The sequence below is a fragment of the Hemitrygon akajei genome, chromosome 7, assembly GCF_048418815.1.
Source record: "Hemitrygon akajei chromosome 7, sHemAka1.3, whole genome shotgun sequence".
NCBI lineage: Eukaryota > Metazoa > Chordata > Chondrichthyes > Myliobatiformes > Dasyatidae > Hemitrygon > Hemitrygon akajei.
The window spans coordinates 44217115-44241461 of NC_133130.1; the positions used below are offsets into that span (position 1 = coordinate 44217115).

The window sequence follows — 24347 nt, forward strand, 5'->3', positions numbered from 1 at the left end:
ACAAATCGCAGATTGCTGGGACATGACCAACAGACAAATAAAATTCACAATGCTCAGACATAGTACAAGATTATCACTGAAAATTTACCATTCTAAATTTAACACTCCCTAGTGTTGTAACAAATCATTGGTAATGCACATAAAAATATTAAATTAGTACATCTAAGAAACATCTTTTTCAAAAATGTCTCAAGAAAGTTACACCTAGTCTTAAAGAAAACAAATGTCTGTAAGCATACACCAAATCAACCAAAAGCCATCAACTCATCTTGAAACTTTTTAACACCGTTTCCAGTGGGAGAAACTGAAATCTGTTTCCAGCAGGTTTCAGTTCTGATCTTCATCTCGACTGAACATTTGACAGGCTGCAGTGCTGTTGCTGAACTGATACAAGCCCCCAATCCCATTTTCCACCAGTGAATAAAGCAGTCTGATAGGCCCCACGGCAACACGCGCACCTATGTTCTGTTGAAAAGCTATAATGAATTAAATTGTCAATATATTCTATTGAAGCAGCTTCATCTAAGATTAGACATGATGCAACAAAAAGGTAGTTAATTACTACCCTGGGGCTAGCCAACAAAGTTCACTACTTAGCCTCCTTCTGCAGTTGATTAACTTCAACTGGTTCTTAGCCAAGCACGTATTAAAGATTAGCAAAATTAAGTTTCTTCCTACAGAATGGTTCCAAGTTTTTAAGTGGTTTTAAGGACTGTAATTAAATATAGACGTCCATAAATTGATTTGTCTATAATGCAGAAAATACACAAAAACATTTAATATGGTTGCCATATTTCCACAATATCCTGATAAATGGCATCAAAAGCACCTAACACTGATAAGAAATAACAATTATTAAAGGTGGAGAGAGTGAAGAAGCTAGGTCTGCTATTTGTAGAAAAGAATGTGTATATGCATGTGAAACTTATGAATTTCTTATTATGGGACTTCATTTGTTAAGTAGGTGTCTTGTTTCAAAAATATATAATTAGATTAACTTTTAATTTTTCCTGTTTGAAGATATAATTGTCATATGTTGTTCTCAGGAATTATAAACTTCATTATAAAGGCTAGAATTTATAACAATGCTGTAATCCTGGAAACTGAATTATTGACTGGCATTCAAAAAAGACTCAATGCATGTTGCGAGACTGCTTCCAAGACCTGTGGCACTAGGAAGCAGCATCATATCTGGCTCCACTTAAATGCTGTATGGCTGGAGGTCCATTCGGTAATGGTAGCTCAGAAATGAACAGGGTCTCTGACTCCATCTAGGATGACAGGGTAGTGAGGGATGAGTGCAAAGGAGCAATATGTGTGCCGCAGATATCACCAACTCCTTTCTTACCAGTGAAGAGATATGTTCAGTACTAATGTATAAAGTTCGGCTCTAGTATCAGGGTCTGAATTTTTCATTTTCTCTCTCGCTCAGAATTATCCAGCGACCCTTGGGTTACGTTTCCTGTATTGCTTGTCCTACTTGGGTGCCACATTTGTGGATGACTGAGTGACATGTGGCCTCAAACCACCACTAAAAATGATGCAGGCCAAAAATATTACTATTTTACTTGGGAAATTACTAACAAAAGTAAGCCATCAATACGTACAAAGAACATTTACGTAGCTTCCACCAGTGCCAACCGTATCTGCATAACACAGGGTTCAGTGAGCTGCCATTGCCAGGCTCCACTTGGAGTTTGGCAAGGGTGACATGGATTTGTCAAACCACACAGCAAAACAAGTTACAAAGTAGCAGACTGTGAGGTATGGCCCACTGTGACACAGCCATTTATACCTTTAAGAAAGCCAAAGCCAATTGTACCTTAAATATTGGGAACAAATATGTAAAATTCCATTAAAAGATTATTTTAAAAATAGCGCTTTTATACATACAATCCATCCTACCTTGGTTAACATCCAAAAAAAATTTAATTTGGCCTGCAAGTGTTTTTTTCACCATTCCAATATTTTTTTTTAAAAATTGCAAGAATTTCAGGCAAGGCAGAGCCTGTCAATTTTACTTTCATCTTGAAAAAGGATCCTGTTTTGTAATTATCTACCTGCTAAGACCTGGTCAAATACTCACCTGTAAATGACATGTCAGTTGAGATAAGGAGCTGAGACGAGTTCTTTTTAAAAAGAAAATTTACAAGAACCATATCAGAGCTGATCATCTATAATGCCTGGAAAAGAAGGGCTACAACTGGGGCCTTTTGACCAATATACAAACTGCAAAAGCAAAATGCTGGAGGTCATGCAGCATGTGTGGTGGCAATCCTTTAGGTCAAGACTGCATCAGGACTGGACTGGATTCATCACAAATTACATTTGTCACAGTGTTTGCAGCAATGCACTTTTAATGATGTTCTACGATGATTGGAATGAAAACAAGTTACCTGGAGAATACCGCATCACTGATAGTTGCTCATTTCCATCTGTGTGTATTGAAACTAGGTCTTTTGTCTCAGCATCTAGAACAAACCACCTATCACATAAAAGAAAACTGAGTTAAAATCAAAAGTTTTTACTCCAGGTAGATCACTTACAATCATCACATCTACTTTCAGTTTTTGAGTTTTGTTTTTATTTCAGTTTGGTAACTCTCTAAAGCATTTTCTTATTAATGCAATTTTCTCCTAGATTTAGTGATACTGTGCTAAAGTTCATTAGCATTATATAGGCTTGGTCTAAAGGAGTAGAAAAAAGTGTAACTTTAATTGTAAATATAAGTTGTTTTATGCATTCAATGCACATTTCAGTACAATGGCAAAAGTGCTTTATAATGAGTGATTCACCAAATAGGCTAGGTATGTGAAAGCCTATTTCTGACATTTTTTACTTTCTCAGTGCAATCAGTGAGATGGCCTGCATTAATGTCACAGATTTGAGTGCTTTTCTTGGCTTTCATTGTGAAACTCGCAATCTTTATTTGAAAAAGAAAGAATAAAAGTAGTGTCTGAAAACTGCATGCCTAGAAACATTTCCCAATAGTTTGCAAGACTGCTCTGGGCAAACATCTATGTGGTAGCAGTTTCTACCTCAAAACTACTGCACTGAGGTGAAAATTGAAGGCACTCCAACTCATAGGAGAGGAAAGAGTATTTAGGCAGTTTACCCAGACCTTGATCACTACTTTAAAAAACTGCAGCATTAATAGGGAGTTGGTGTGAACCACTTCTATGTAGAGAAGTGAGAGTGGTGATAGGGTTCAGAAGTAGAGGTGGAAGACCATGTTAGTTGTAATGGATTCAACACTTCAAATACTCATAAATAAACTTTTGCATGAGGGGTTGTGATTGTGAAATAATACACTGCCTACTCACTGCCACCGAGAAACAGTTTGAAACTACTGTGGAGAGATGACCTAAATAATAGGGTTCTTGTTTGGACCAATACAAAAGAAAGAGCAAGTAAGCAATATTGTTTGGAGACTATTAGGAGCTAAGAGGAGCTAACAGTACAAGTTCTATTTCTAAAAGAAAGAGGAAGAAAGGCAGAGTAATAGTTAGGCACCTTGGAAACATCAAAAAATTAAATGCCACAAACGCAGAGTCTCTGAAGGAATAAATTAAAGAAGTGGCATTTAACATGAAAGCGTTAATGAAATGCAGCCGCAAAATATTCAGGACCCAGGAACTACAAGTACAATGGGAGAGAGGATGAGGAGTCGTCTGAATGATGACACCATTTCAACTATAAGAGGGGTTACATTAAAAGAAAAGCAAGCAATGGCGAGCTTTATGAGAAGAATTTTTAGAAAATAGAAAACGTTTCAAGAAGAGTGAATAAGCCCCAAAATGCAGAGATTACACACACAAGCAACAAAGAAAATGTGGATTTAATAGGAGATTTTAATTTTTATAGAAATAGGAAAACTATACTATTGTAAAATGTATTGAATCTTGTGCGTATTTAAGGTAAATTTCTGCAACTCATCCCACAACTAATAATAACCATGTTAGGTTTAATCAGTCTATTTCGAACAGAGCATACACGTATATCTTTTTAGCAAACACAATTGGCTGTATATCAATAATTAATGCCAGTGGCTTTGAATGGGACACTTCATTAAAACCAGCCTTCCCAGATGTCATGTCAGAAATGGCAACATTCGCTGATGAATGAACAACATTTCCATTCATAATTCCTTAGATAATGAAACAAGCTGTGCCCAATTTAGCTCAACTTGGTGCAGCTCAGGATAATGTGGAAAATAACAGCTGCACCACCCGATTTCAAGCAAACAGAAAGTTTAACCATTTTCCCTTGATGTTCAATGGCAGCACCATTGCTGAAAACTTCACCAATAATATCTCATGGAGAGGTGGGCTGGAGGTCACAATTAACCATAAACTCAACTGCACTGGTTAAATAATGTAGCTACATGAACAGATCAAAGGTTAGGAAATATGTAACAGGAGACTTGGTCTAACAATTGACACAATTAACAATTGCCAAAAAAGAGTAACACACTATTTCAGAAATGGTGACAGAGATCCACTGAGACAGATCATTAAAATGTTATGAACCAGAGTAGAAGGTTGACCTCACCCATCACCACATAACCCTCTGCATCCAACACATAATTCTCCATAACTTCCACCACCTTCAACAGGATCCTACCACTACACACATCCTCCCACTCCCCACCACTCTCCTCTATCCACAAGACCACAAGAATCACTACCTACATGACTCCTTTGTCTACTTATCATTCTCCACTGATCTCCCTCCTGGTACTTGACCCTGCAGGCAGGACAAGTGTTGCACCTGCTCCTTTACCACCACTTAAAGGCCTCAAACAGAGCCTCCAGGCGAAGTAACATTTCACCTGCAAGTCTGTCAGGGTCAGCTTCTGTATCAAGTGTTCGCTGTATAGCCTCCTCTACATCTACATTTCCCAGTGGTCACCCATTTTAATCCTATTTACCATTCCTATTCTGACATGTCGGCCCATGACCGCCTTTACTGCCATGATGGGGCCTTTCTCAAGTTGCAGGAGCAATACCTCACAAAATCTGCAGATGCTGGAAATCCAAGCAACACACACAAAGTACTGGAGGAACTCAGCAGGTCAGGCAGCATCTATGGAAAAAAGTACAGTCGACGGTTCAGGCTGAGATCCTTTGGCAGGACTGTCTTCGCAATGTCTCACAATTTGTCTAGATCAGCGATTTCTCTACAGTAATTTATCCCCTCCCTTTTCTCCATTTCAGTTCCTCTCATAGCACCCCCTTATCCTTTCCCCCTCACCTTCCCTTCAACTCCCTCTGATGCCCCTTCTACTTCACTTTGTTTGATTGTCCACTCTCATCTCCTATCAGATCTATTCTTCTTCCTTTCTCACCAATAACCTTCCAGCTTTTCACTTCATCCACCCTCCTTTTCCCTCAGCTGGTCTCACCTATCATCTGCCAGTCTGTACTCCTTCCCCTCCCCCCAGCTTCTTATTCTGGCATCTGCCCCCTTCCTTTCCAGTCTTGAGGAAGAATCTTCGGTTGAAACATTGATTACTTATTCCATTCCATAGATGCTGTCTGACTTTGAGTTCCTCCTGCATTTTGTATGCGTTGCTCTCGGCTTTAAACTCTGCATGTTTAAAAGGACAAATTAGTAATTACTAAATAGAAGCATAATAAACATTTCCTATGCTTCAAATTAATATCCAACAACCATTCAATTTTTCTGACTTAGTTTTCTTCAACTACTCCTTTCCAAGAAACCTTCTGAAATTTTACGAAAATAAATCAAGACACAGAATGAAGAGTGATTGAGTCCACAGATATTGCAAACATTCTCGCAATGTCTGGCAGGACACTAGTTATGTTAGGAATGCAATTCTTCAGAGTCCTTTCAGAAAGATCAAAGTAAAATATATTCTAAACAGACGACATCTGGACCAATAGATCTTTTATATTATAAACATTACAAATCAGAGCTGCATTAAAAGTCCTGTGAATGGTTTTCCTTACTGTATCATGCACAAGGTAAAGTACTAAATCACAGTGAATTTGGTGTAAAGTGCTCAGAAAAGATATGAAAGCATTAGCATTTATTTTTTAATCCAAAAGCAAGATATTGCAGATTTTGGAAAAATGAACTAAGACCAGAAATACTCTGCCTGTCAGGCAGCAGTTTTGGAAAGAGAAAGGCCAATGACATTTCACAGGGACTAACACTTTCAGGTGCTGCACCACTTGTTGATTATCACTATTTCCCACTTTAGTTAAAACAGTCCAACTAACGTTTATTATCAGAGTACATACATGTCACCACATACAAACCTGGGATTCTTACCTTGTTTGTATGACCTGCAATTTTGCAGTGTGAACTGAAGTTGTGAAGGTGCAGGGCAGTTGTGATGTGGTGGGTATGGGCCGAATTGTGGCGGCAGGGCCTAGGTCTGAGTGCAGGGAATGAGCTAGTGTTTGACCATTGCTGGAGCGGACTGTGAGGCGATCAACGAGGCAGAAGCAAGGTAAGGTAGGTGGAGTGAAGGCGTTAGGGCCCAAGATTGAGGTAAGACACAAGGTTTGACTGATTTAAGGACTGGGCTGAATTGGAAAGGTCAGGCATGGACCGAATTGTGGCAGCAGGTTCGAGAGCGTATCAGAGCGGTGGGGACCAGGTAGAGTAAGGGGCAACCTGAGGTTTGGATGACTTAAACACCAGGCCAGATTGAAAAGGTTCAGCTCACTGCTCTACGAGGTTTACACTTCTCTGCACTGAACAGAGGCTGTGGCCTGCAACTAATGGGCTCCTGAAGTGATGGCTGGTTTTGTGGTTCTGGACTCACTTATGTGAACTTCAGTTCTGAATGTTATTTGCTTACTTTTATTGTTTGCATGATTTGTTTTTTTACCCTCTGCACGTTGGGTGTTTGACGGTCTTCTTTTTCTAATGGGTTTTATTAGGTTTCTTTGTTTTGTGGCTGCCTGAAAGGAGACCAATCTCAAGGGTGTTTTTAGTATACATACTGCTATAATAAATGTACTTTGAACTGCAACTCGTCACCATAAGAGGTGCTTCAAATGATAAATTCCCACATATCAAGTGATTTATTGAAATATTTCTAAATTAGTACTTTGTTTAAAGTTTCAGTTTGTCCAATAGATTTCAACCACCTATACAATAACCTTCACTGTCTAAAGAGTTTTGAAAATGTAATTTTGTTTTCCACTAACTCAAAAACTTCAGAAAATGTCATACCTTTATTCAATAAACTGTTTATTATGCTGATATCATTTAATCTATAGTCAAGATCATAAATGCCAAATCTCAAACTCCATAAATAAGCTGTATTAATGTGCTTGAAGCACCCTGTAACTTCCTGACTGCCAAAACAAAAAAAAACTAGAATTCCTATTTGCCAATATTTTATTTACCCAATCAACATTATCCTAGTAGTTATCCTTGTGAAACAACTGACCCATCTTTCCTCTTCTGGTGGAGTAGTACAAGTAGGTAAAAAAAAAAAAACTAAGGACAGATAACTTCCCAAGTACTGTCAGATGAGAGTACTAATGATAAAGTGAAAATTTGTACTGTTGTCAAAAAGCTTTCACATCCATCAGCTTCATCCGTTCTACCATTCACCTGTGCACTAGGGGCAATTGTCAGTAGCTGTGGGAGGGAGCTGAGCACCCGGGTTGAAACCTACAAGATCACAGGGAGAATATGCAAACTCCAGAAAGACAGAATCCAAGATCAGGATTGAATCTGAGACTCTGGCGTTTTGAGGCAGTAGCTGTCCATTAAGGCCATTTATACTGCATTTACCAACATCACCTCTTCCCAATTATCAGCACTTTAAAAACGTCTATCTAATGACTCTTACCCCATCGAACTACTCAATATTGCTCAGATTGGGTTCTATAAAAAATACTTTGTTTTAGCCCAGGTCCAAAATTGACAAAAGAGGTAAAGAGCAGAGTTTTCACCCGTCAAGATCCAAAGGGAATCAAAACAAAAACTCTCTGGTTAAAACTGTATTTAAAGATAAATGCTTATAATTTGTTGAATGTGGAGAGAAGATTGAAAAGTGGGTTGACACACAAGTATATACTGCCTTGGTCTTCATAAATAGAGATATAAAATACAGGAGCAAGGAAGTCATTATGGACTTTTCATTGAATACTGATTTGGCCATGAGTAGAGTACTGTGTCTAATTATGAGAACTATACTTCAAATAGCAGATCCAAAGTACAGCACTTTTGTTCCAACAAAGACCTTCATCAATGACCTCCCTCCATTTTAGAAATGGCAATATTAGTGATCATTTTATAATGTTCAGTTCCATCTATAACTCATCAGATAACAAAACAATTACAGCATGACAAAGAATATTCAGCTTTGGATTGATGTGCCAAGTGAATGCTCTCTGACAATACATTCTAGCCATTACCCCTCCACATTCAATCACATCACCATTTCTGAATGCTTTACTTTCAACATATTGAGGTAGCAGTGGGGAACCTGCAGAGAGGGTTTGCCCATTAATCAGAAAGCCACTCAACATAGGGTGCTCTGTCCAAGTGACTCATTGACATTCACTATTCCTTATTTCAAACATTCTTCCTGCTGCATTATGGTTGCTATGGATAACACCTGCACTTACTTGCTGATTCAAATGTATGACCTCCACTATCCAGAACAGCAATTGCTGCAAATAAACATCATACTCTCCAGGTTCCACTCCAATTCATAAATCATACTGTACATCTTGAAATGAGATCACAATTCCCACATTCATTTTCAGTCAAATCTTGAACTCTACGCCTTATTGCATTAAGAAATACCTTGACTAGATATCAAGGGCATTCTGTGGCATGCTATAAATGACAGACACATCCAATTAATGATGAAAAGATACCTCTCTAATGTCTTTAGTATACTAAGGAACTTGAACAAGGGATAGAATAATTGTTTAAGTTCAATGGTTCAATTTAATATCAAGAGAATGTATACAGTAGACAACCTGAAATTCTTACTCTTCACAGACATATGAAAGAACCCCCCAAAAAATGAATGATAGAAACATCAGAGCCCCAAGACTCCTATCTCCCTCCCACACACAAGCAGCAGAAGCATCAACCATCCCCCCACTTGCACCAGCAGAAACATAAACATACCCCTACCATGCAAACAATAGCAACCCCTCCCCACCCCCAAGTAGACTTTGATCTAGAGTCCATCAAAACCTACATAATCCAACACTTCAGTGTCTCAGACAGGCTCTCTCACCAGTTCCAACAAATTCTCTAAGTACACTTCTAACTCAACATTATCCAAGGCAAAGGATTCCATTTCAATATTCTGTCTTTCATCAGTCTTTCATTGACTGATTTCATCATTGCATACAATATTTACATTATCTGCAGAAAGCGCTATAGAAACTACCTATATTTTTCTCCACCATATGTTCCAAACCAATGACATTTTATATCTATTAAAAGCATGATCTTGGGAAACACTAGCACCTGCAAGTTCCCTCAAATTATACACAACACTGGTTTCAAAATACAGAGTCATTCATTAATTGCAACTGAGTAAAAGTCTCAGAATTTCACTATTAAAGAACTATAAGATATATTTATATATCTTATATTTATTAGTATTTATATATACCATATTTACTTTATTTAAAGTAAAATTGGATAGGTATATGGACAGGAAAGGAATGGAGGGTTATGGGCTGAGTGCGGGCTAGTGGGACTAGGTGAGTGTAAGCGTTCGGCACGGACGAGATGGCCTGTTTCCGTGCTGTAATTGTTATATGGTTATATAAGAGTCTAACACACACACACACACACACACACACGAGATTCTGCGGATACTGGAGACACAGAGAACACATACAAAATGCTGGAGGAACTCGGGTCAGGAAAAAAGTGTTGACGTTTTGGGCTGAGACCCTTCACTGGAACTGGAAAGGAAGGAAGAAGGAGGCAGAATAAGGAGAGAGGAGGGGAAGCTAAGCAAATGAAGTGAGAAGCAGGGAGAGGTGGGGTGATGATAGATGGAAAATGTAAAGGACTAATGAGGAAGAGGGCTTAAAATGGAAGAGGAGAATGGACCATGGAAGGAAGGGTAACGAGGAGTGGCACCACTGGGAGGTAACAGACAGGTGAATAGAACAGAAGAGTAAGAAGGTAGCCAGAGCGGGGAATGAAAGAAGAGGGAAGGGAGAAGAGGAAAAACTACCAGAAGTTAGAGAAGTCAATGCTCATGCCATCACTTTGGAGGTTACCCATATGGAATAAAAGGTGTTGGTCCTCCAACCCGAGAGTGGTCTTATCATGGCAATTCATATGATGAACCAACATGTTAGAATGGGAATGGATATTGGAATTAAAATGGTTGGCCACTGGGAAGTCCAACTTGTTGTGGATGGAGCTAAGGTGTTCATCAAAGCAGTCCCCCAATCTATGTTGGGTCTCGCTGACGTAGAGGAAGTTGCATCGGGAGTATGGATACAGCAGATAACCCTGACAGACTTGCAGGTGAAATGTTGCCTCACCTGGAAGGAATGGTTGGGCTCTGAATGGAGGAGGGGAACAAGGTGAATGGGCAGGGTTAGCACTTCTTTCACTTGCAAGGATAAGGAGATTGTGGGGTGGGCGGGAGGTACGAATGGACAATGGAATCAGGGAGAGAGTGACCACTACGGAAAGTGGAGACTGGGGGCAAGGTAAAGATGTGTTTGGTGATAGGGTCCCATTGAAGATGGTGGAAGTTGCAATGAATGATGTACTGTAAGAGTCCTTTTACCATATGGACTGTAATGTTTCAGGAAAGCAGTTCACTATCATCCTCTCAATGGCAATAAGGGATAAATAATAAAATTCTCTTTGGATCTTTTATAAAATGATGTTTTTTTTACGTATGGCTTACATGTATTTCTTATACATGGTAAAAGTCCGTTTTTGGTTTATTTCTGAGTTTGTTTTTTTTTCATATTATTAATCTGTTAGTTTTGAAAGTAATTCATTAGGGTTTTCTTTTAAGTTCATATACACTTTTTAATATTTTTAACGTTTAAATATTAAGATTTTTAAAAAAATAAAATGTCGTTTCTTCTTCTCGAAAGACCTTAGTGCTTGGAAAGTTACATCCGTTTTGATGAGTCTGAATAAGTTTAAAGACTTTCTTTTAAAACACTAATACAATATTATCTATTTATGGATTTATCGTTTTAATTTTTTTTAAATCCTTTTGTTTTATATATAATACTAATTTTATATTTTAATTTTTGTTATACCAACCCTTTCTTATAATATGGGTGGTTTGTATCTTTTATTCAACTTTTTTTTTGTTTGAGTTACCATCTTGAGACATGGGGGTAATTTTAGTGTTAGATTGCTTGCTTGCCTCTTTTTGGCTTTTTTCCTGGGGTTTTGAGGGTGGAGGGAGGGGGATTTTTCTTTTTTCTTTTCATTTTGCTTGCTTTATGCTTAGTTTTACTTCATGGGCTCATATGAAACTACAAAAATGGTTGCAGTTCCTCCTTGAACTTACTTCCCTCTTCCGGATTCATGAGTTCATCTTTTTTTAAAACCTTATGTGTTAATTGTAATAAATATTGTCAATATGGATAAGATTATTAATTTTGTTTCTTGGAATACTAATGGTTTAAATCATCCGATCAAATGGAAAAAATATTCAAAGTATTCCATAGGATGAATGCTAATGTTATCTTTGTACAAGAGACTCATGTAAGGAAGGTGGATAGTCAAAGCTTTTTTAGGTTTTGGAAAGGCTAACAATATCACTCGAATTCTCAAGCCAAAGTAAGAGGCGTTTCCATTTTTATAGATTCTTCAACCTCCTTTATACAAACAATTTCAGACCCACAAGGTAGATTTTTGCTTATTACTGGTCTACTTTTTAAACAAAAAGTTGTTTTAGTTAATGTTTATGCTCCAAACACTGATTGTCCTGAATTTTTTAAGTGTCTATTTACATCCTTTCCCAATTTGAATCAGTACAGGCTGATAATGGGTGGGGATTTTAACTGTTGTTTAAACCCTTCGATGGATAGATCTAAGCCCACCCAAGCTCTTCCGAATAAATCGGCCTCTCTTATTAATTCCTTTATGACTGATTCAGCAATTTTCGAAATTTGGCGTTTTTTACACCCCAATGACAAAGAGTTTTCATACTTTTCTCATGTTTATCATAATTATTCAAGAATTGATTACTTTTTCATTGATCACCGTTTACTTACAGATGTTACCGATTGTAAATAAGACTCTATTACCATTTCTGACCATGCACATTTGAAGCTATCTATTAAGATAATGGATTCATCTATTAATGCTAAATCTTGGAGGTTCAACTCTATTTTATTGCAGGACTTAGACTTTGTTAATTTTATTAAACAACAAATTGATTTGTTTTTCTCAAACAAATTCTACAGCAGAGATCTCTAGTGGAATTTTATGGGACACTTCTAAAGCATTTATTCGTGGACAGATTATTTCATACTCTGCTGGAGTTAGGAAACGAACTAATTCTAAAATATTAACATTGGTTGATAAAATCAAAGCAATTGATAAGATTTATTCAGTGACCCCCAGCAAAGAACTTTATAAAGAAAGAGTGGAACTTCAAATGGAGCACAGTTTGTTATTATCCTCTTTGATTGAAAATCAGTTAATTAAATCTAGAACCCAGTTTTATGTACATGGAGATAAGTTTGGCAAATTATTGGTTAATCAATTGAAAACTGCTTCGGTTAAACGACAGATTACTAGGATTCGTAAACAAGATGGCACTCTGACGATCGACCATAAAGAGATAAATAAAGCCTTTCAAGATTTTTATAATTCCTTATATCAATCAGAATTTGTTGAGGATTCTTCTATAATAGACGAATTTTTAAGGAAATTGAATATTCCAAAATTAACAGTAGAGGATAGTGTATTCCTAGATACACCTATTACGGAAACCGAAATAAAAAAGGCTATTTTTTCAATGAATTCCGGTAAAGCTTCTGGTCCAGATGGTTATACTGCAGAATTTTTAAATCCTTTTCCTCTATACTTTCGCCTTGGCTTTGTAAAATTTTTAAAGATGCGTTAATTATAGGCAAATTGCCACAATCTTTTTATGAAGCCTCTATTTCTTTAATTTCTTAAAAAAGATAAAGACCCTATTGAATGTGCATCCTATCGGCCTATATCCTTGCTGAATACGGATTTTAAGATTTTTAGTAAAATTTTGGCTACTAGATTAGAAAATATATTACCTTGAATTATTTCTGAAGATCAGACTGGATTTATTAAAAATCACTATTCATCTTTTAACATTAGAAAATTAATTAATATTATTTATACTCCTTCACCCAAAATACCAGAATGTGTCATTTCCTTAAATGCTGAAAAAGCATTTGATAGAGTTGAATGGCCATATTTATTTAATACGTTGCAGCATTTTAATTTTAGTTCAAAATTTATATCATGGATTAAATTAATATACTATAAACCCTTGGCTTCGGTCTTTACCAATAATCAAAGATCTCCTTTTTTTCAGTTATTCCGTGGTACAAGGCAAGGCTGTCCTTTAAGTCCTTTACTATTTGACATTGCTTTGGAACCTTTGGCTATAGCCATTCGTGAATCACCTAATATTTTGGGTATTACTCGTGGGGAGGGGACGTATAAGTTATCATTATATGCTGATGATTTGTTACTATACATATCCGACCCTGAGAGATCTATTCCTGCTATTTCGTCCTTGCTTGCTCAGTTTAGTAACTTTTCTGGTTATAGATTGAATTTTAATAAGAGCGAATTATTTCCATTAAATATGCAAGTTCCAATTTATAAACGTTTACCATTTAAAGTTGTTACAGATTATTTTACTTATTTGGGTATTAAAATTACTAAAAAACAAAGATTTATTTAAAGTTAATTTTTTACCTTTAATTGATCAAATTAAGCAACTTGCTACCAGGTGGTCTCCATTATCTTTGTCATTGGTTGGTCGAATTAATGCTATTAAGATGATGGTATTACCCAAATTCTTATATTTATTTCAAGCATTACCAATTTTTATTCCTAAATCTTTTTTTGATATTATTGATTCCAAAATATCTTCTTATCTGTGGCAGAATAAAAATCCTAGACTAGGCAAAAAATATTTAAAGAAGCCTAAGAAGGAGGGCGGTTTGGCTTTGCCAAACTTGAGATTTTACTTTTGGGCAGTTAATATACGATATTTACTATTTTGGACACAAGAATCGACTATAGCTGCTTGCCCACAATGGGTAAATTCGGAATGTAAATCTGTACAAGACTTTTCATTGTTTTCAATTTTAGGATTTTCACTTCCTTTTTCTTTATCTAAATTGAATAAACAAATAACTAATCCTATAGTCAAATATATATTGCGAATTTGGTTTCAATTTCGTAAATTTTTTGGTTTGAATAAGTTCATTTTATCATGCCCTATAATATCTAACTATTTTTTTCGGCCCTCTTTTATGGATCAAGCTTTTCTTTTATGGAAAACAAAAGGTATAACATGTTTTCGTGATTTGTTTTTGGATGATAGCTTTATGTCCTTTGAACAGCTATCTAATAAATATAATTTACCTAAAACCCATTTTTTTAAGATATTTGCAAGTTAGAAATTTTTTGTATAATGAGTTACAGTCTTTTCCGAAACTATGTCCATTGGACATTACGGAAAGAATTTTAGCTCTGAATCCTTGTCAAAAGAGTTTAGTAGCTGTCATTTATAATATGATCATGAAAATACAGCCAGAAGTATCAGAAAAAATTAAGAAGGAATGGGAAAAAGAACTTCATTGTCTTATATCCACTGAGCAGTGGGAGAAAATTTTACTATTAGTCAATTCGTCTTCTATTTGTGCTAAACATGCCCTAATACAATTTAAGGTTGTACATAGAGCTCATATGTCTAAGGATAAACTTGATCGATTTTATTCTTATGTTAATCCAACCTGTGACAGATGTCATTCTGATGTTGCTTCATTGACCCATATGTTTTGGTGTTGCCCTTGTTTGCAAAACTATTGGAAAGATATTTTCAGTATTATTTCAATAGTTCTGAATATCAATTTCCAACTGCATCCTATTACTGCAATTTTCGGTTTAGCAATGGTGGATAATAGTCGTTTATCCTCCTCATCTCGACGAATGATTGCATTTGTTACATTAATGGCTAGAAGATCTATTTTATTGAATTGGAAAGAAATTAATCCTCCAACTATATTTCAGTGGTTTTCTCAAACTATCTCTTGTTTGAGCTTAGAAAAAATTAGAACTGTTGTTTTTGATCCTTCAGTTAAATTTGAAGAAACTTGGAGACCATTTATTCAACATTTTCATATGAGTTAAATTGTCTTTTCCTAAACCTCACTTTTATTATCCTTAATTATTTGGATGGAGGTTCGGAGTTATTGGCACTACTGTATATATCTGACATTATGCAATGACCCATGTTGGTTAGTGGTTTTTTTTCTCTTTTTTTTGGGTTTTTTTTCTTTTTATTTCTTTTGTTCATAAATACTATGAGTTTGGGAGGTTATATATATTGATTATTATATATTTGAATGTCTACTTAAACTATTAACTATGTACTCTCAAACTCTTTGTATTCATGTTTCATTTATGTTTGCTTAAAAATTAATAAAAAGATTTAAAAAGAAAGAAAGGAAAATTCTCTTTGATTAATAATGAGCGAAGTACTAAATGCTTTTATAAGGTATGACATTAGATGCTGTGAATTTTAACTACAGTTTCATAAGGGTATTGCTTCATGAGTTTTGGCAAAATAGTAACACATCTGATAGAAATCATTCAGCCTGTTGAATCTATACCAACATTTGGTAAGTGCAATCATCGAGAGAGTGACCACTATGGAAAGTGGAGACGGCAATCCAGCATGTCCCACTCCCCCACCCTCCTCTGACAGCCTTGAAAACTCAGACACTTCTTCAGCTCCCTTCAGAATGTTATAATTGAATTTACCCCCTCAATTATCCCTGAACTTGCACTCCAGCCACAATCAATTGCTCTAAGTATCCTGATTACTTTATCAAAAAGTGATCAACCTATGTCTTCTAAAGGAATAGAAAACATTTGCTAATCGGAACAATATCCCTCAATTCTGCTTATTTATATGTTTCAAGATTTTAAACTATCTCTATCAAATCTCCTCACAACCTGCACAGTTCAAAGGAGAACAATCACAGGTTCTCCAATTTGTCCATATAATTAAGGTCTTAAATAATGAAGGTCCATAACTAAGGTGATCCTTGAATCATTTCAACTCATTTCGCGACACCAGGCCATATGAGAACTTTGGCCAATCAACAAAAGCTTACCAACTACAAAGAGATTACCATTCTACAGAATATCATAGAGCAGGAAAAGGCTGAAATTTGAGTTGAGAGTAGAGTGATAAGCTGGTGAGTTGCAGGGAAATAATGGGAGAATGAGATTGTACTAAGGGGTAAATACACATATGGTTCAAGTGGCCTCCTTCTATGCCACTAGAAATGCCACAATAAATACTAAAAGTGAGGATTTTAAAGCTTAGAACACATGAAAACATAGCTGACATCACTAGACTGATTAAAGCAGAGAAGGAACAATGAAGCAATAATTTAAGATATGCAGATAGTTTAAATGTAAGAAAATACATTACACTACCCCAAACGTGTACAAACTCCTTCAGATGAAGACCCAAAAGATCCAAGAAAAGATTTGGACTTACCTGCCTGAATGAGTCCCGATGGCAACCACAACACCACTAGGATGGAATTCAGCACAATGACCGGGTTCCTAAAGAGAGATAATTTAATTTACATTTAGAAATTTAAGTAAAAAGCAACACACACACACACACACACACACACACACACACACACACACACACACACACACACACACACACACACACACACACACACACACACACACACACACACACACTCTCTCTCTCTCTCTCTCTCTCTCTCCACCCCCCCCCCCCCCCCAAATAATCCAACTTCTACCACAACCAAAAAAAAAGTCCAGTAAGGGGTAATAAGGGGTAAGGATTGCCCCATCTTCAAGGCACACACATTCTTAACTGTATGTAGTTGACTCCTTGGTCATTAGCAACATAAAATGGTTGAATTCTTATCGTAACACCATCAGGATAAGAACATGAACAGTAGCAGATTCATTCAATCCTAGCAGACCAAGTGTGGGCACAGCATCATTTTCTGGCTTCCAATATTGTTTAAGATATTCCACCATCAACTTCTTTAGGACAAGCCAAAAAGTAAACCACATGTTGCTATGCTGGCATGCCAATCCAACACCTATTTTTGCGAACACATAAATCAATCATGGTGAATTGTTTGCACCAGAACCTTTAGCAGAGAAATCATTTATTCTTCTAACATTTTGACTTTAAAAAAAACACTAAAATTATGAATCCTTAGAAGCCAGTGAGGTATTACAATTAACCATTAAACTCACAGTTCAGGCAGATACTTCTAGTTAGTAACTATTGATCCAATACCTCATCCGTTTGTGATGGAGAATCGGGCAAGACAAGAACAGAGCATTAGTGAAGACAAAGGGAGAAAGGTTGAATATCAATACAGAACAGGAAGTGAGGGGGAGGAAAATAAAACAGGGAAGAAGGGTGGCATGAACTCAAGAAAGGTTCTTGGGTTTTGATGGTAGATCGTTTTTCCATCTGGGATACTGGGGACAGTGCAGAATGGGCAGCCATACTATACTTGCTGCATAATTACAATATCTATGAGTTGAAGCCTTATTTTAAGCAAGATAAGATCAAGTAAGGAGTACACTTAGCAACAGTCCAGTATCATTCCCCAGATCTCTTTCAGCTTCTTTAACCATTTTGACTCCCCTCACCGAATACAATTCCTACTTTATCACCTAACATGTAATAACATTCACTCTATAATTTATTTCATATGCTACAGTTCCAAAAAAAATTGTATAAGCCACACTGTAAATCTGATCAAATAGCAATTGGTACTTCCTATTTGTCATCATTAATGATAATACATTTCAAGAGAACAGAAACATAATGCTGACTCTTCAAATGTCAAGTGCCATGTCTTCATACCTTTAAGCAGATTGATCAGGTAAGATGTTAAATTTCTGAAACCACTTTAGTTATTTTCATTTAGGCGATGCTGACATAACAAAGTTATGCTGTTATATTGTCAGTATTGATCTTAGACTGAACAGTCTGCATTTATAAAGATTTATTTTTAAAATAGCCATCTTCTGTTGAATGCTTTGCTTTTGCCAGGCTTATTCCTTTTGCATTTATCCAGAAAATTGAACCTTCCACTCTTATAAATAGTATTACTTTGAAATGTTCTAGGGTCAGAATCAGGTTTATCATCACCGACATGTGATTTGTTAACTTAGTAGCAGCAGTTCAATGCAATACATAACATTGAAGAAGAAAAAAAAGTAAATCTTATTCAGTATACTTTATACAGTTTACGTATAATTGAATAGATTAAAAATCATGCAATAAACAGAAATACTATATATTTAAAAAAAGTGAGATAGTGTTCATGGCTTCAATGTCCATTTAGGAACCTGATGGCAGAGGGGAAGAAGCTGTTCCTGAATTGCTGAGTGTGTGCCTTCAGGCTTCTGACCTCCTACCTGATGGTAACAGTGAGAAAAGGGCATGCCCTGGGTGCTGGAGATTCTTAATAATGGACGTTGCCTTTCTGAGACACTGCTCCTTGAAGATGTCCTGGGTACTTTTTAGGCTAGTACTCCATCAGCTAGATGGAGCTGACTAAACTTACAACCCTCTACAGCTTCTTTCGGTCCTGTGCAGTAGCCTCCCCGCCGCCCATAACAGACAGTGATGCAGCCAATCAGAATGCTCTCCACAGTACATCTATAGAAGTTTTTGAGTGCAGTTGTTGACATACCAAATCTCTTCAAACTCCTAATTTAGTCAATTCACCCAAATCTTGCTTAAAAGCAAGATTTCCAAGGAAAACATTAAACAGTTGTGGCAAAACATTCTGCCTTTTGCAATAATGATCTTTGGAATCATCTTAAGCAGTGTTACCCAGAGCCATTCAGTAACTGGTGCTGAAAAAAAATGAAGAACTTTTAGAGGGTTCTGGCTTGGGAAAAAAAATACATAATTGTCTGAAAAATAAAAAGTATATGTACTCATTTTTTTTAAAAAATTAAGAAGTGCTTAAGTAATTACATCCAAGATTTTGCTCCATTCAAGGGTGTGGTCTACAGAGTTCCACAAGCAGACTTGTCGATCCTGGGCACAGGTCAGGAAAAGGTCCTTGAAAGGGTGTGTTGCTAGACCCCAGAGCTCATCTGTATGACCCTACAATAATTAATAATACAAGCTTTAGAAACAAATTGAACCAACTAAAATAATCTAGTCAGAATTCTAACCAGCATTTAACTTTCAAATATCCAGAAGGTAAAAACAACATCCAATGAACATCATGCAAATAGGTATTATTTAAAATACTTCCTATTTCAGAGAAAATAACCCTGAAAATTTGTTTTATTTCTATTTTGAATAATGAGCATCATAAGGTATCAGGGATAAAATTCAATTGCGAAGAATTTTGCAACAAAAAATGTAGTTAATACATTTAATTTTAAAATCTTAATTGCTTCAATTTTTCAAACTTTATTACAGGTGTTAGAAATACAAGATGTTGAAAAAATGTATTTTGAATTATTTGATTATTTCATTCTTAACCATGCAAAAGATATGTTTATATAACATTTTTCCAGATATTACATCGTGCTGATAATATTACATCATGATTTAATATAGATGTAAAAGAATATTAGGACCTCATGGCACTAATAAGATACACTAAAACAAAACTCAAAAATATAATATTCAATGGAAGCCAATCTAATAATTTTTCTGCTTTTAATCAATTATTCTTTAAATATAGAGAAAAATATTGTTATTATGCACAAAATAAAAGCTGTAGGTTAAAAAATTTCCAAGTTTTTTTATTTTCTCTGAGGAATAAAAATATCTGGCAATCAGCTTGCTCCATAAAATTTAACGTTTCTCATTGTAAACAAGTAGTTTGCTACCTAAATGAAGCCATCTAAAGATGAATGTATTACACACCTGTACTTCCACCTGAAACCCATCATTGAAGGTTCCTCTTAAAATGAAGTTGCGTGAGGTGCCAATTAGAAACTGGTCACCTTTTCCCTCTGCGACAGCTCGAATGGCTCCAAACTGATCAGGAACCTAACCAACACAAGAAATTGTAAAAAAAAATACAAGTGTTATACAGTCACTCAATGTGAAACAAAAACAGTAAAATTTTGAATCACACATAAAGAGATTCTCACACTACTGAAAAACATATATTGAATGTCAGGATTTCTAATAGACAAAAACTCAATACATCAATGTTATGCTATTTCATACTTCATAATTCTCCATGAGAAAATTGGCTGAAATTACGTCTACATGTATCAATGAAACATTACGTTCTAACACAGGCAATGTGTGTAAAATAAAACTTTTCATTAGTGAAGATGTTTTTATTGTTTATCCTAGTGACTTTGATTTGGTACTAATGACCTGGTAAACTATTGCAAATTATCTAGTGATATCACTCCCAGAAAGATAGTTCCTGGAGAATTCTTGGATATCAACGAAGGCATCATGACAGTATGTCAATGATGAAATAGTTGAACACTTCAAGGCAGTTATTGCCCCTTAAACCTTTTGCCTTCATAAGTCTTTGAACAGAAGTTGCAGAGTTCGGAAGCATTGTTGAAATAGGTTGGCACTGTCATCAGCCACAGAAGTGTGGCTGAAAGGAACTTCTTTTGACAATGGCATTCTCAATAATTCCTTAAGTATTCAGCAATATCATCAAATGAATACATACTCTGCCCCCTTATAAATCTCATGGTTCCAAATACTTTATTAGTAAATCAGCTAATCTGTCCCATTACCTTTATAGGCTTGTTAACAAACACTCCCCGGTTCCTGTATTCTTATAATTGATTTAAACCTCTTCCTTACTTTCCACATACAGATTACTTTTTAGATTTTGCAATTCATAGTGCTTACAAGTCAACTTTTCATTTGAAGAACACAGAACTAGAGTAAGGTGAAGGAAATTTTAGGGGGATACGAGAAGGATCTTCTCCACCCAAGGACTGGAATGAACTGCCTGAGAAAGTGGTTGAAGTTGGACCACTGGCATCATTAAGAAGTGACTCGATGAATACTTAAATTGCTTAGGCATAGAAAGCTAATTGCTGGGAGATATGACTTATATGGAGAGATACCCACTCATGAGCATGGATGATATGGGCCAAAGGGTCTGTACAATTCCAATGTATTTGTACAATACAATTCTAATGAATTTGAGTACCCATCCAATTAAAAAACTTGCAAATATTTTCTGGCAATCAATGTAGCCTACTAAATTATTTTAAAAAACATACAGCTGAAGACCATTTTCATAAAGTACATCACTAAGCTTACCTCAATTTCCCTTTCTGCAATGAGGTCGTGATCCCACAGGATGATTTTGCGATCCTTCCCACCCCCTGTTAGCAGCATTCCATTTCTCATTTGGCAGAGAGTAAATACACTCCCATCGTGTGCTTTAATTTGCCTGCTGATCTGATACACCCCTAAACAACGATAAGTTTATTTGTATTATAAGGATAGAGAACAATAAAATCTGTAAAAATCCATTGATGTTTCATTTATTTACCTGTATCCTAAAAAAAAACACCCTAATACACAATCTTAAACTTGTACCAGCTAGATTATTTTGTAGCAGGGGTTCCCAACCTGGGAACCATGGCATAAAAAAAAGGTTGGGAACCCCTGCTTTAGAGGAATCAAGAACCAAGACCAGCCCAAGGACATGACTGGCATATGTCTCTGAACAGCATTATGAGTGTTGCAGTAGGTAGAGAACAGTGAGGCCATTCTGTCTTTCAAATGGCTCTTTACAAGAAGAATCCAGTTAATCCTTTGATATCACACTCATACTTTCCTTATACCCTTGTCATTTCTTCCCTTCCTTTCTTTCCCTTATTTAATTTTCTTTTTAAGTTCCAGTCATTCCTCCATATCCTCTAACTTGATTTGATGCCTGAACCTAACTACTATACACAAAAATAGCTGAAGTTGCTTCTGGTTCTTCGTTATCACAAGACTGTAAGACCATAAGACACAGGAGCAGAATTAGGCCATTCAGCCCATCGGGTCTGCGCTGCCATTCCATCATGGCTGATCCCAGATCCCACTCAACATCTGCCTTCTCGTCATATCCTTTGATGTCTGATCCTTCCGCCTTAAATATACCCATGGACTTGGCCTCCACCACAGTCTGTGGCAGAGCATTCCACAGATTCACTACTCTCTAGCTAAAAAAAATTCCTCCTTACCTCTGTTCTATAGGGTCACCAATCAATTTTGAGGCCGTGCCCTCTAGTTCTGGATACCTCCACCACAGGAAACATCCTCTCCACATCCACCATATCTAGTCCTTGCAACATTCGGAAGGTTTTAATGAGATTCCTCTGCATTCTTCTAAATTCCAGTGAGTACAGGCCCAAACCTGACAAATGTTCGTCACATGTTAACCCCTTCATTCCCAGAATCATCCTCCTGAACCTCCTCTGGACTCTCTCCAATGATAACACATCCTTTCTGTGATATGGGACCCAAAACTGTTGACAATACTCCAAGAGTGGCCTGACTAGTGTGTTATGATACCAGCCCCCTCCTTTGTGAGAATTGCAAGAGCCCTAGTGAAAGGGGGGTCAATGACCCGAGAGAGAGAGCAAGAGAGAGAGAGAGACAGGCTGAATGGACACAGGAAATGGAAAGACAGCGACGTGCTGGATACCGCATTCCACTGGGACAAAAGCTGGCGACTGTGGCATTGTTCTCAGGAGACACCTGGGAACTGCAGACGTGCCAACTCGCAGGGACATTGTAAAGCCCTCGGGCAAAGTGGTCTGGTTGAGAGAGAGATTGCATCACCTGCAACCTGATTGACACCTGAGATCCCGTGAGGCAGTATAAAGAAGGGTCTGAAAGAGGACGACCCTCAGACGCACCAAGGAGACACCAAGAAGCACGATAACGCTTCTCGTGGGAACGGGAAGCCATTTTGAAGTAAGCCACGTGCGTTAAATTCCGAATGCGGAGTTTGTGGCTAGAACCAACGGAAGATCGCTTTTAACTAACAACGGGGAAGATCGCTCCCCTGATTCCACGGATGTTTTGGGCAAGTTTTTCCGTTTATCTCTCTCTCTCCAACACGTGAAACCAAAAGGGAAAAGCCTGCAGACTTCAGAGTGACTCTTTATATTTCCAATTGGACTCAGTATTATACCCTAGACAACGAAAGAGCTTATTTCTGAGTGATTATTAATGTACCTGCGTTTTAGATTGAGTATTGACGCATGTTATCTGAATGTTTGTATTAACCTTAATTTTTGTGCCCCTTTATTAATAAAACTTTTGAAAATAGTACCATTGGACTTCAACTGACATATCTATCTTTGCTGGTAAGTGAAACCAGTTACTGGTTTCATAACAAGTGTCTTATAAAGCCTCAGCATTATCTCATTGCTTTTATATTCTATTCCCCTTGAAATAAATGCAAACATTGCACTTGCTTTCTTTACAGGTTACTCAACCTGTAAACTAACCTTCTGGGAGTCTTAAGCCCCTTTGCACCTTAGAAGTTACTTACAATTTCTCTCTTAAATACTCTTTCCAAAAACTTCATTGCTTCCTGAAGTGTCATGCCCAGATTAAGCACAATACTGCTGCTGGGACCAAACTAGTATTTTACACAGTTTTACTATAACTTCCTGACTCTCGTACCTCAAACACTCATTTATAAAACCCAGAATTCCAGATGTTTTATTAACAGTGTTTTTTAAAATTTCAGTTACTTTGAAACATTTCAAGATCTAAAGTTTTGGACATAAATTAAATGGAACAATCTTAAAATTCGAAATTATTGTTTTTTTCAAACATCTAATCTTTTTACTTTTCAATTATCATTTAGTTTATACTGCTTCACTTCATTGTTTCTACCAACATACAGTATTTTTCCTGCATTGAGTTTCATCTGCCATGTATACAGTCCCCCAGCCAGAGCACAGTATCTTCCCCACAGTTCGCTAAATTTCCAAGCTTTGTGTTTGATGTAAATTTCAGAAACCTGCCCTGCAACCCCTAATCATCTTTTTTCCCCCAAAACTAACATTGGTCTTTATACCGAACCTTGAGAAACCACAACTCTGTTTTCTGTCTCATT

The 24347-nt window shown here is 36.6% G+C and overlaps 1 protein-coding gene across 5 annotated transcripts in view; it reads right to left on the reverse strand.

Annotated features, from left to right (window-relative positions):
* Nucleotides 1-24347, reverse strand: part of LOC140730394 (echinoderm microtubule-associated protein-like 4) — a 236006-nt gene that overhangs the window by 40782 nt on the left and 170877 nt on the right. For all 5 annotated transcript variants that reach the window (XM_073050716.1, XM_073050715.1, XM_073050713.1 and 2 more), the window contains 5 exons: nucleotides 21539-21690; nucleotides 20156-20281; nucleotides 19247-19378; nucleotides 16748-16815; nucleotides 2397-2485 (listed from right to left, as the gene is read on the reverse strand). In XM_073050716.1, the coding sequence (XP_072906817.1) occupies nucleotides 2397-2485; nucleotides 16748-16815; nucleotides 19247-19378; nucleotides 20156-20281; nucleotides 21539-21690 (567 nt within the window). The remainder of the gene's footprint in view (nucleotides 1-2396; nucleotides 2486-16747; nucleotides 16816-19246; nucleotides 19379-20155; nucleotides 20282-21538; nucleotides 21691-24347) is intronic.